The sequence below is a fragment of the Pterocles gutturalis genome, unplaced genomic scaffold, assembly GCF_000699245.1.
Source record: "Pterocles gutturalis isolate BGI_N339 unplaced genomic scaffold, ASM69924v1 scaffold32525, whole genome shotgun sequence".
In the NCBI taxonomy this organism is placed as follows: Eukaryota; Metazoa; Chordata; class Aves; order Pterocliformes; family Pteroclidae; genus Pterocles; species Pterocles gutturalis.
In genome coordinates, this window is record NW_010146911.1 from 6,474 (window position 1) to 19,551 (window position 13,078).

Genomic DNA, 13,078 nt, shown 5'->3' on the forward strand with positions numbered 1-13,078 from the left:
GGGCTTGTTTCTCTATGCTCCACAGCAACAGATAAAATTTGCTGGGAGCAAGCTAATCTGCACCCATGTACCAGAGGATGAAGACGGCTGCAGTTCCTGAAGCCCACTCAGCGTTCACCCATCACTGCTGCCATCACTCTGAGCTAAGGTGGAGCAGAGGCATCCATCATCAGGGATCATTTGGCTGGACCAAATTTACCAACAGCACCCCCAAAAGGAAGTAATGATTTTAATGTTTAGATCCCAAGCCCATTCCAAAGGAAGGAAAAAAATAATCCAAACAATAACTAATGTCTCTAAATTGTCTTTTAATTCTCAATAATTTGAAATAACAACAGCCATGTGATAATAGGATGGATGAAGTGGTTTGATAAAATCAGCAGCAGCAACACTTGGAAACAAGCTTTGGAGCTGAAATTACACAACTAGGCGGGTGGTGAAGTTTAAATCTCAGGCATCAGTGTGAAGTTATTATTAGAAGGTCCGGAGTAAAATAATTGCAAGTGATTGTATTCCCTGGAATATGCCTGAACCAAACCTCCAGATCTAAGCAGCCTGCTCTTTTGTCAGGTACAGAAATCACCTCTGAGAGACAGATCACATGCTTCCCCCCACCCCCTAGTCTCAGCAGGAGCAGTAAGTTCCAGAAGTCTGTTTTGTGCAATGTGATTTCCAGAACTCTAACCGGTATTTCTTTTCCAGTCTCTGAGACAGAGTTATTTTAGGATTATTGCCTGTTTGAAACTGTACCATGTTCACAAAAGTCCTCTCTCTTGTTTTCCAGTTTGCTGGAAAATCCTGGCCTTGCATAAGGCAGCTGACTCTCATTTCCGGTGCAACTACAAAACTTGGAAATGGCCTCTGCGTCAGGTTAGTCCAAATTATAACTCTGTGCTAGCCACACACAGCTAACCCTCTACTTCCTTGCTTTGCCAAAATTCAGCCAGACCTTTCTTGCTGCTTGTCTGTGTTTTTAAAAAACATAAAGAATATAAAGAATACATACTGCTTCTCAGTATTCCAGCTCACAGCCATTCAGTGATGACTGATGACAGACGTTTGTGTGTATGACTGTCCATTTACAGTGTTTTTTCTCCCACTTTTTCAGGCACTTTTGTGGGTCGAAGTATACCAGTCGAAGTGGATGAATCCATGCCATGGTCCCCATTTCCCGAACAGGTCTTGGAAAAGTCTTTGCAGCCTTCTGGAGAGGATACGGAAGATGAGGAGTCCCAGAGACCATGTGTCACTCAAACGCCTCAGCCTGTGGCAGATCCATCGTGCCTCTGCAGAGCATCAGCACGTCATCAGTCAACACCGTCCGTGGAGCTGGACAGCAGGTTGTGGTCAAAATATACCGATCCCGATGGAAATGGACACTTCTGTTCTGCTGGTGAATCAATAGCTGGAGTAGTTCCCTCCAAGATGCATCTTGCAGCTATGGACAAACCAGGCATGCAGCCAAGATCACAGCTTTCAGCTGACACCAGGCACAACTCCAGTAAATCAGAGCAGAGCTTGTCTGATGCTCTGGAGGACTCACTGGAGGAGAGCAGCCAAGGGAGTTCACAGTCACGGCAACCCTCAGGAAAAAGACCCCTGGCAGAGCTGGGGACCGTGGACACAGGGTACAACTCCCAGTCACGAGATGTCATGGGCATCAGGGACCTGGAGCCCCCCTTACCGCTGGTGTCTGTACTGAACTCCGAGGACCTCCCAGGACCACTGATCTCCAGAGAGTTTTTTGGACCTGAGCATCAGCAGTGCTCTATGTGCCAGCACTTGCCCCATCCCAACGCCTCCTCGCAAGCCCATGGCTGCTTTGGGCACCGCTGCCCAGCACAACAGCACCCGCAGGGCCCATGTGAGTAGCACAGCTCACCCCACGGGAGGTTTTTCATTCACCAAGCTGTCATTTTCCTACTGTACTTCATGGCAATGCATGGCATGGAATTATTAACCATTTTAAACATCTATTTGCAGTCCATTTTATATTTCCAGATTTTTGGGTTATGCAGCCAGACTGGAGGTTTTCCAGGTGTATCAGGGCCATCATTCGCCAAGCTGTCATTTTCCTACTGTACTTCATGGCAATGCATGGCATGGAATTATTAACCATTTTAAACATCTATTTGCAGTCCATTTTATATTTCCAGATTTTTGGGTTATGCAGCCAGACTCTCTGATGCAGAACCTCTGAGCCAGATAAAAAGTTAAAGAGCTCAGTTACTCATCAAATGAAGGATAATAATTTTGCCTAGAAACTAGCCTTTGTCGGTCACGCTGAGCATGCACAGCCTTCTCCCTGCTGTTATTTCACATTCTAGTAATTTCCTTCCTCCTTGCATCAGTCATTCAGCAGCCTCCTAAACTGACTTAATTCCTGTTGTTTTCATGGATTTCCTTGCTCCCACTTGGATCCCCAAAATTGAGAATTTCCTGACAAGAGTCGGGATGGGAGGTTACGCTTGATCTCTGTAAATAGTATCTCCCAGCATTATGACCAAACTCACCCATGTGTTTAATTTCTATGTGAAAAGAGCGTGACATCCATCATCCTCATTTTTTTTTTCTGTTGTCAGCTGAAATGAAAGCTCATTGCTTAAAATGGAGCCCTCTCAGCTGCTGGTGATTGTATCACTGAACACTGATGTGACTCTGTCAATATGGGTGTTTTGGCTCTTGGAGACTATGACACAGTTTACAGCCTGCTATTAATTAGTATTCTTTTCAGTCTCTGAGATTTTTATCTCTTATGAAGTGAGCTCTGAACATTCAACAGCAATATCATTGTTTTAATATAATTTATATTACATTAGACTCAGGAGACCCCTGCCTGTTTTGGGCTGGCTTTGTAATAAAAAGCTGTAGGCCTGTTCTGAGAACCTTTTTTTTTTTTTTTTCTTTAACCTTCTGTTGACTCCACATCATTTGTATTACATCTGTTTAAAGAGTTTTGTCATTCCAGGAACGTGCTATAATTAGGTATATGAAAAAGAGAGGGTACCAGAGCCTCAGTTCTCACCTCTGATCTTGGGGCTTTGTAAAGAGGAAGGGGCTACAGATGGACTTTCATCAGTGTCTGCAGCTGAACATTTGCACAGCATCCTCTGGTTTTCTTTTCTACCTTCTCCTTTCAGTTCAGCTTTAAGCAGACAAAGAGCTGGTTGCACAACACCCCTCACTATTTACCTCCGTTTACCTCCTCCACACGCGGGCATCGTGAGAAGCAGGACGTTTGCCGAATGAGGCCATTTTGTTTTAAAGCAGGAACTCTGAAAGGCTCTCTAGAAAAATCACTACTGTTTCAATCATATCCAGAGGGCAAAAAGAATAAAATAAACTCAGATGGCTAGAACAGATCTGGTCAGGACCAAGAAGCGGGCAACTGTGCTCCTGTTTCTCACATGCCCGGTACAGCATAAATCACGTCCTGACAGCTCCTTGCATTTCAGATAATTGTTGGGCAGTGGCAACCCACAACAAAGCTCTGCAGTTTGTGTGTTGCAATGCACCTCTCCCAGGGAATGGCAATTGTGCCCGTAGGCTCTAAGCTGGCTCTGGACACCTGCTATTTGTGATCATACAACAGCAAAACTGCTTCTGAAGTCAAATAAATCCTCACAGCAATGCTATGTGCCCAGGGACCATTATTTCAGATACTCATACACGAGAGCTGTTGGTGAGGGTGGGCACACATGCTTGGTCATGCTGTGCTTCTGAACAGCAGTGGTTGTGTCCATTAAGATACTGTAGCATCAGATAGATCCAAAGGAAGCTGGTGAAACGTTGGCCTTAAAACCTGTAAACCAAACTGAATCTCCCAGAGCCCTGCCACCTTCCCTAGAGCTGGAGATGAGGAACCCATGAGAAGACTATATTTACTTTCAATTTTGTTCTCCTAGCCTCTTTTACTGTGTCCTGTTGCAAATAGTTAAGAAGTAGAGGCGGAAAATCTCCTAAAACAATGTCAACAAATGCAGTGCTGCCTACTCACAATTTCATCAGGAATCTCTTTGCAATTGTGGAGTTGGCTGTTTTTTTCTAAAGTATTGGCTCCTGGAATTGGACTATTTCATCAAAGCTTTGTTTTCTTTCCTTTTTTTTTTTTCCCTCCCCCTTTAAAAAAAAAAAAAAAATTAGTCCTCATGGCTGCTAGAAAAACGAAAGCATGACCCCAAAATAGCTAAAAGGATTTAAAAAAAATGTCGTGGTAGGGGGCGGGGAAGAGTGTTTGAGTACTGCAGCTTTCAGAGCCAGCTCATAACACCATAATCATGCAGTGCTAATAAGCCTTGCCAGGCTGGACTTTGATCTGCACACAGCAGCTTGAAAGTGCGCAGAGCTGCTGCCTATTGAAAACAGCAAGCAGAAAGACTGAAAAAAAAAAGTTTTCCCTGTTTGGGAAACAAACAGCTTACATTGCTTTCTCTTTCAGTTTATGCCAACAGTTCCACTGTATGTTAGCTATTAAACAGCATTATGTGTGCACAGCCAACAACAGTAAGGTTTTTCAGAATTGCTTGAGCAAAATTGTCACTTTGGGCTTCCCCTGCAGCCTCCTGGATGCCAACAGGAGCAGCAGCAGCAAGGCCTTAAAAGGTCACTTAGGCAGAAAATTCATACAGGGTGAAGTAACAAACCAAGAGATTATTTTTTCTCTTTTCATTTACAATAATCACAGTCTGTTTAGCCTTAGTGTTGCAAACTGATTTGTTCCAGGATTTTGCATCTGCTTTCATGAGAACATTGGGATGATTCATTTTTGCAAGTTACTGCCAAAAATAAATTTAAAAAAACCCCAAACCAACCAAAAGACACTGAGGCATGGTAAGTGCAGGGACAAAGCAGCCCTGAATGTTTAACTGTCCGTTGTCCCAACAGCCCAGCCCAGGGCAGGGATCTGAACCATGCCATATGTGAATGGGAAATAGGAAACTTCAGACTGTGAAACATTCCTTAATCAGGTTTGTTTCAGACCAAGATACCTGCAAATGCCTCCAAACTGCTCAGTTTCCTGAGACATGAAGGAGGAAGTGCCTGCAAAGGAATAAACACAAACTGAGGCAGAAATGTATTGGCTGAAATGATAGTTGCTGCCTTTATTTTCTCATCCTCCCAGATGGCAGAGCTCCTTACCAACATTTTGCACATACATCGCAACCACTTCCTCCTGTTCCTGGACCTTGCATGAGAGTTATCCGCCCAGCCCAGCAAGTCATCCCAAATTACTCAAACCCTCGTGCTCCCAAGGGCACTGGAGATCAGCCACCCCAGAGGACATCCTCCTCCCCTGGTCCTCCTCGATTCCCGTAAGTACACCTCGGGGGCGGTGGGTTTTATGCGGTAGAAGCTCCTCTGATCTGATTTTATGGGCTTTCAACCAGTAATTCTGAAGCCTTGTAATGTTAGCGTGCCCAGGCTGCAGGGGTACACGTGAGATGCTGGGTAGTTTCTTTATTTGCTATTTTACACCAAGAGGGGCCTGACCTTACCCTGGAGAACTTCAAAGCCAGATACTTGATATGTTGTTACAGCACACCCTGAAATGCACACATTAAGGAAGATAAACGCTTGAAGGTTATAGGGGTGAGGGGTTGAAAAATATCTCAGTTGAAACCTTAGAGCTCTCCTGCTCAAGAGCAAAGGTCAATTTGGTGGCTCACTGCAGTTTTCAGCTTTACGCTGTACCAACCTGGGATGCCTCAGTCATTGGCTTCCAGTGATTTCCTTCTTATCTCTTCCATAGTGCAGAGAAAAAGGAAGAAAATCTCAACCGTCACTGATATATCTCTACATTGCAGTTTGCAGCCTTTTCTAGGATTTTTCATGTAGCAATAAAACACCACATCTAACACCGGATGAAAATCCAGGGCTTTTTGACTGGATTTTTAATTAATTTACCAGGCCTTATATCTCCCTCCTTATAAGTATGTCATTAACAGATGGGAAATTCTGTCCATGCAGGGTTTTCTCCAGACTCAGCTACCTTAAGACAAATTGAAGCTTCAGGTATTGAGGACATCTGAAATCAGACCATTTTTATCTAAGTGCCACAATACTTTCACAGGTGCTAAACTTACAGGCATCTCTGCTTGAAAGTGTCCACTTACATGCCATGGTCTTGGCAGAAAACTGGGAGAACAGGCGGGACAAAAGAGGGCAGGCGACTGAAGTGTCACAGTGCTCTGGCCTGTGAAAAGTCAGGGGCTGTGACAGAAAAGTGACAGCAAGATAAGGCAGTGCCTGCAGCAGAGATAATTACACTGAAGAGTTTGTATGAAAATGTGAAAATACTGAGGAATAGCAGGTATCCTTTGCAGTATTTAAAAATTTAAAAACAGACTCCTAATTTTTGGCGTGTTTGTTAGATAAGGTGGAGTTTTGGGAAGATCCATAAATTAGCCACAGAGGAATTTTTTGTGGCTGTTGATGAGGGATGTGTTGCTTTTCTTGGTATTTTCTTCTATTAAAATAAATCCAGAATACACGGGGTCTGTCCTGTGGAAAGATGGCTGGTGTTTGCATGCTGATTCCAGGAACGGCAGTTATATGTTGGTAATATTTGCCTATAGAGTATTTCTTAACAGAAAACATCTGTACCAAAATGAATAAACCAAATCTTAATGTGACAACAGAAAACATGCTGTGACCAGCCTGTCATCATTCATTTAAGGAAGGCAAAGAAAAAAAAGAGAGTGGGCTTGATTGACTAAACATCACTGCTCTGTGGGGAAAAGCTCTCAGAGAAACCCAACACTCGTCCAACAAATTCAGCCCAGCAGATTCAAAGCACACCTCATGTAAAAATCTATATAGGTTCCCCTTCCTTTTGACTTAAACTGTAAACCAAAGTGTAGTAGGACAAGAACTGCTAAGCTGACTAAAATCATCCCTTTCGCTCTGTTTTTTACAGTGGAGAAGAACCTTAGGTAAGGTTATTGCAGGTCTGGAGTGCAGACACCTAACATGAGAAATCCTCATTGGTCTGCTGTGGCTGGTCAAGAAATTAACTTTGTTCCCTTTAGCAAAACTTTGAGTCTTGTCCACAACTGGAGATCCTCCAAGCTGCACCAGAGCTGGAGCTGGAGTGCCCTGTACCCCCATTTTTCCTAATCCCCACCTTGGGCTGTGCCTCCTGGGCTGTACAGGATATCCTGAGAGCACCCAAGGTGCCAGGAAGCCCCCTTTAGATAATGGGAAGAGGTTACCCAAGTGCCACCCTGCTCCCATATGTGCATAATAACATGCACAGCACAGCATTATTTCTCACTCAGAAACAGCCTTTGCTTCTGCTAATTGCAAACTGAACAGCTTTCAGCTATGAGGCACATCTACTTCCTGTGGCTAATGTTGCTTCTGCAATAAAATGCATCTTGTGGTAGAAGGTCACCAAGGTATCTGTTCAAAAGGTGCTGTAATAACTAAGTAGAAATGTCGAGCAAAGAGTTTCTACAAGAACTCTTCCTAGCTAATATGCAGACAAAATTCTTAGTGAGTTATTAAAAGAAAAAAAATATCTGAATTTTACCTGAAAATAAATATTTTTAAAATCTTCACTTGCTTTTCTTTGTAGAAACCAGCTGTACCACCAGCTACCTAATGGTCAGCTTCCCCCCAAGGCATGTGGCCCAGATGAAGCATGCTGTTGTCCTTCTGACAATTTTCCATCTCCAGCTGCTGTCCCGAGACCTCTCAGTAACCCTGCAGCCAAGGGAACTCTGAGAACCAGCAATTTGCCGGAGGAATTGCGTAAGTGGTTAGCAAATCTGTTCTGTGCAAGATTTTACAGCATAGCTTGACAGCTTTAGGTGGGAAAGCTCCAGGGGACAGAAGGCAAGGGGAACGACATTAAGACACAAAGACAACAAGAAAAGAAAATACTGAGTGTCATCACATCTGTAGGGTGTGAGCATTCGTGTTTGGTGGGATGGAATTATCCCCTTGAATCCTGAAAACATAATTGTCATTAATTGCTTGTTATTTTGTTTACGAAAAACAAATACCGTTTAGATTGCTTTCATAACTTCTTGCTAAACAGGATGTCCCTTTGAGGCAGGAGGCACTGAAGCTTACAGTAACAGACTGAAAACAAACAAAGCCCTAGGGATAAAGTGTTTCTGCCTGTCCCAAACCAGACAAAAATGTCAAGTCTCGACCTCAGTTTCTCCCTGACCTGGAGGGTGGAGAGGTCTTTGGGCCAGGACTAGGAACCTACAGTGAGGGCTCAGGGTGGCAGAGGCACTGCCTGAGGTGCTGTCCCTGCTGCCAGCTGCTGAGATGCTTTCACCCTTCAATTCTAATGGGAAAGTCACATTTCAGAAAACTGACTTCCTTCTTAATGCCACGCTGGCTAGCAGGTGAGATATACCATTGCTAAGAACCCTCCACATCTCTCCTGAGGCTTCGATTTTTCCTTCATTCTTCATTTTGCTCATCACCTTTCAAATCCAGAGAGCTGCATCTCCCTGGCCTGTAGGAGTGAGTTATCACAGGAGATACCCTGTGGATATACCCTCCTTTATCAGTTAATGTGTCCTAGATACAGGAATTACTGGATAAAATAGTGTCATTTGTGATATGCGCACAGCTGGATTAGATTTAGCCATCTGGTTTACCCCAACCTGCAAATCCATGTTTCTTTAATTAGTAAGAAAACTCCTTCTATGATGGCAAGGGCAGCTGAAGACATTGCCGTCCTCGGCCATCCATCCCGCCTTCACAGGGGGCTGATGCTGCTGTAAGGTGAGGCAGTACAGCAGGCGTAAGGGCTCCTCCAGCTCCCAGTCAGATCAGTGAGGTCTGGGGAAAAGCTGTGCAGCCAGTGCAGGTCGCACAAGCTCTGGGTGAGGGAAAGGCCTGGGGAAGAAACAGCTCTGGCAGCAGGGCAGGGCGAGCAGCAGAGTCATATTACCTTCTGCAGCTTCCATAGGGGCGCTTGGCCGTGGCAAGACAGTAGGAGCTTAAATCTACACCAAGGTTTCTGGAGGGGGGGTTGAGTTCAACACCAAGCCACTGCACTATCCTGCATCCATTTGGCTAATAATCTGAAGAGATGTAGGTGGGCAGAACCTGTAGCACGGTGGAAAAGGAGGCCTGTGAAAGTTTCACCTTCCAAATGGCATATTTTAATGCATCGCATATTCATACGGACTCTCTCTCCTAGGCAAGGTCTTTATAACCTATTCAGTGGACACAGCAGTGGAGGTTATGAAATTCGTGAACTTCCTGCTTGTAAATGGATTTCAAACTGCTGTAAGTATTCCTTCAAGAGAAATTTTACTTCAGACAGGGGAGAAAATAAACTTTCTTTTTAAAAAGCAGAGATGATACACTGTCCATTTAAATGGATTTATGTTTATCATTGCATTTTTTAGGTTAAAGAAGATACAAATAGAATGAACTAGCCTTGGCTTTAAAAGTTGTAACTTAAATTATTTGCCTTTTCATTTGCTCATATTTTAACTGAATTTTATGCTTTGAAATGTGTTTTAATAATGGCCCTGGAAAATTCCACTTAGTGACACCAGATAGGCAATCGTTTGAGGTTTTGTGAGCTATTCCATTAGCATCGTTTCATATTTGATCTGTAATATCAATATTAAAAAAGGTCAATTTTCATATTCATCCCTTCACAGCTTTTTTTCTGCAATGCTATTACATCGTTGGTTCTTCAGATGTGAATATCAGTGAAAATCAGTGTATTTCACACAGCTTAATGAAACAGCCCATCTCATGGTTTCATTTGCTTTGTTATACTTTTAAAAGGGATTCTAAAATCACTGACCTGAAAAAATCTGTGTGCTACTGTCTAAGTGAATATCTTTCTGCTAAAAATGATCCAAAATCAGTGTATTTCACACAGCTTAATGAAACAGCCCATCTCATGGTTTCATTTGCTTTGTTATACTTTTAAAAGGGATTCTAAAATCACTGACCTGAAAAAATCTGTGTGCTACTGTCTAATCCCATAAGCCATCCAGATTTTCACTTAACTTCTCGTGAGTTTGCTTCATCATAATGGCTCTCTCTAAGGGAACCATCCACAGAGCCTCTAGGATTCATTGTTCATCAAAATCTTGATTCATATTTTCTTATTTCAGGTGCATATGCTATCTGACCCCTCAACCTTCACTCTTTGGCTTTGATTAAGGAAAGCATTTAAGCAAGTGGCTATCATTAAACTGAATGAAACTCAGTGGAGGGCTTTGCACACATTTATTTATTTTCATGAATCAAAGATTTTTTTCCAGAGACTGCAATTATACTTCTCTCCAGCAGTTCTGTACTATGAGCAATTCATAAGAAAGCTTTGGGCACCATAGAGGTCCGGAGTAGAAGGCTCATTAATAACACCTTTGCTGGACAGGCAATTCTCGGAGCCTGCTGCAGAATATAGCAAAATGGCCCCAAAGCAGGGAAACAAATATGTTTTCTACTTTAAAAATGGGGAAAAGAAAGACTTGAGACCAGAACATGACTATTCTGTCAAAAACTTGGAGAAGTTAATACTTAACTCCATTGGTCATGGTCATTGATTGCCAGTTTCTGGGTTTACTGAGCGTGCAGCGAAGTGAGCGGTGCTGGTCATATTCAGACCTATGACGTCCTCACCTCTCTGCTGTCACTGAAGTCTGGGTTACTGCATCCAGTACCAGTGAGCTGGCTGACTTCCCACCACACACCCTGACATTTCAGTGCAATATGAAGCTAAAACTTGACGCTTGGTAGATACCCTTGAAGACAGAAAATAGTGGACATTTGCAGCTATACAGGTAGAAAAGGTGGGCGGCTGTCCACCTTCTTGAGGCATTTAGAGAGGCAAAAAAAGCCAGTTTCCAAACATTGAATATCTAACATTCACCATCAGTGGTTGTTTCTTGTTCTGCTGAGCAAAAAATGCCTGGGGGTCGGGAGCTGGCAGGGCAGGGAAGCCAGTCAGATGGCTGCTGAGTTGGAGCCCAGAGGTGTGCCTGGAGGAGCCCCCCTCTGCCTGCCTGGGGTGCCCGTCCAGCTCGACTCTGGGCTATAGGGAAAGGGGAAAGGTTGCGCATGCACATGTTTCTTTCCTAAGGGAATTAGGCACCTATGTTAGAAACTAGGGAAATGAATAGGCACTTTTTCAGTGCCACCAAATGGGGAGGAAAGGTGAAAGGATGCTTACCACAGACTTTCAATTCTCTTGCAGATTGATATATTTGAGGACACAGTACGAGGTATTGACATCATTAAGTGGATGGAGCGCTACCTAGGTGATGTATGTAAAGGCAATTTAACCTTGTTCATGGCACAGGTGACCTGAGGAAAATGACTGAGTTATTCTGGTAGCAACAGAAGCAGAATCAAAATGCAAGACCCTAGTATGCCCTTCCCTGCCCTACTGAAATGGCAGAGGCCTTTCAGAGAAAGCATAGGCAAATCTCACTCACTTCTGTACCTTATGGTCCCAAAGCTCATTCTTTAAGACATGAAGTGCTAATCCTGGCATTACCAATGCTGGCTGTTACATACAGCCTGAAGCTGCCATTGAACTGTTCCTCCATCTCATTTTTTAAATAGTGATTAGCTATGCTTGGTTAAAATGATATCTGTATTTCATCCCATGCTGCATAGTAGTGATTAATGTTCATCCCACTTCTCACCTGTAGCTTTTATGTTGCTGTCTAAAACTCTGAAGGGTTCTTCTGGATACACCATCCTGTATGTAAATTGGAAATTGGTATTCTGGTAGTCGAACGATAGATTTGCTCTCATCACTTTGAGTCTATCTAAGCAGTAAAATAGAGATTTGTATTAGTGCCAGTGCGTTCCCCCATAGCAGTAACTTCCTCTGAAGTTCAAAGGAGCAGTGAGTGCACATCTCTTTTAGGATCAATCCAAGTGGTCCCGTTACACCAGCACAGCTGGACACAAACTGGTGCTTCTGTCACCAGACGTATGCTGTCATGGGGCGACTTTGATTTGTGTCTTGCTGGTAGCTGCTGGGCCTCTGACTCACTCTGGGCAGATCTCCATGCCTCAGGAACAGGAGGAAGCGGTGGGCTCTCCCCCACCTGAGCAAGGAAGCTCAACTATCTGAGACAGTTTTAGGCAGGTTTCCTAAAGGTCTCTAGCAGGATACCTTAGCTCAAGTGCACTGCCACGCAGGCATGGTATTAACACATGCAGAGCCAGCTTGGGGCCTCTGCTGTGGCAGAGCAGTCATGCATTTTGGGGCTTTCGTCAGGACAAGTTAGGCTTGGGCTTACTGTGCATAATGGAGGTACTGAAACTAGAAGCCACAGTGAATTTCCTTTTGCCAAGAGCGTCATTATCACTTAAAATACAAGCTGCAGATCTCCCTTGGGACTCCTGCGCAGTTAATAGGAGAGACCAGTACGTGCAGAGAGCAATCCTCCATCCTCACATGAGGATCCTCCTTTGACTGCCCACCCCAGAAATATCTGTTTTCCTCCACTGACCACAGAGGCAGTTTCTAACTTCAGAACCCTTACACATGTGAGGAAGAAAGGACTGCTTGGACACAAGCAGGGGGATGTGTGCAACTGGGCATGTCTCTGCAAGCCTTCAACATCTGTAAGTGCTTACATGCATGTCAGGCACAAGCAGAAGTAATTCTGGAGTATGTTAAGTCAGCGTAAGGGATAATGGCTCCTTACCATATTTGACCCCGTGGTGGGGCAAATTCCCTTGATATTGCACAGAAGAGTTAATTAAGTGCCAGGCTGACTATGAGCCACAGACTTAGAAGCCTTACACTGCCTGATGTGGCGGGGATGAAAGACAGGCCCTAGGTAAATACAAGTAAGAGGCTTTCATCTGCTGAGCCTCTTCACTGGCCTACCATTAAGGAGGAGAGGCATTTCCCAGATATGAAGGATGGCCCCTCTGTGGAAACCTGAGCTCAGTGTGGGCTGGGATTAAAGAGGTCACTCACAGGCAGGATCCAGGCTGTCCCAGCAAGGCAAGGAGCATTGCCTTTGGCCCACCGCAGCAAGGAGGGACAGAGATGCTAGGTACCCCTAAACCTGCCCAGACCGCCTGCAACAGCCCATCTCTCTGGACAGCCACCTCTCTG

At 44.2% G+C, this 13,078-nt stretch overlaps 1 protein-coding gene across 1 annotated transcript; it reads left to right on the forward strand.

The window, feature by feature from the left end:
- Positions 1-1,108: 1,108 nt before the first annotated feature.
- On the forward strand, positions 1,109-11,349 carry LOC104470837 (adapter protein CIKS-like; the record flags this gene model as incomplete). Its single annotated transcript, XM_010085905.1, has 5 exons — positions 1,109-1,864; positions 5,123-5,312; positions 7,577-7,752; positions 9,167-9,255; positions 11,189-11,349. Coding segments are annotated over 5 exons (1,325 nt in total), but the record flags the coding sequence as incomplete, so codon positions are not given.
- Between the last annotated feature and the right edge of the window lie 1,729 nt (positions 11,350-13,078).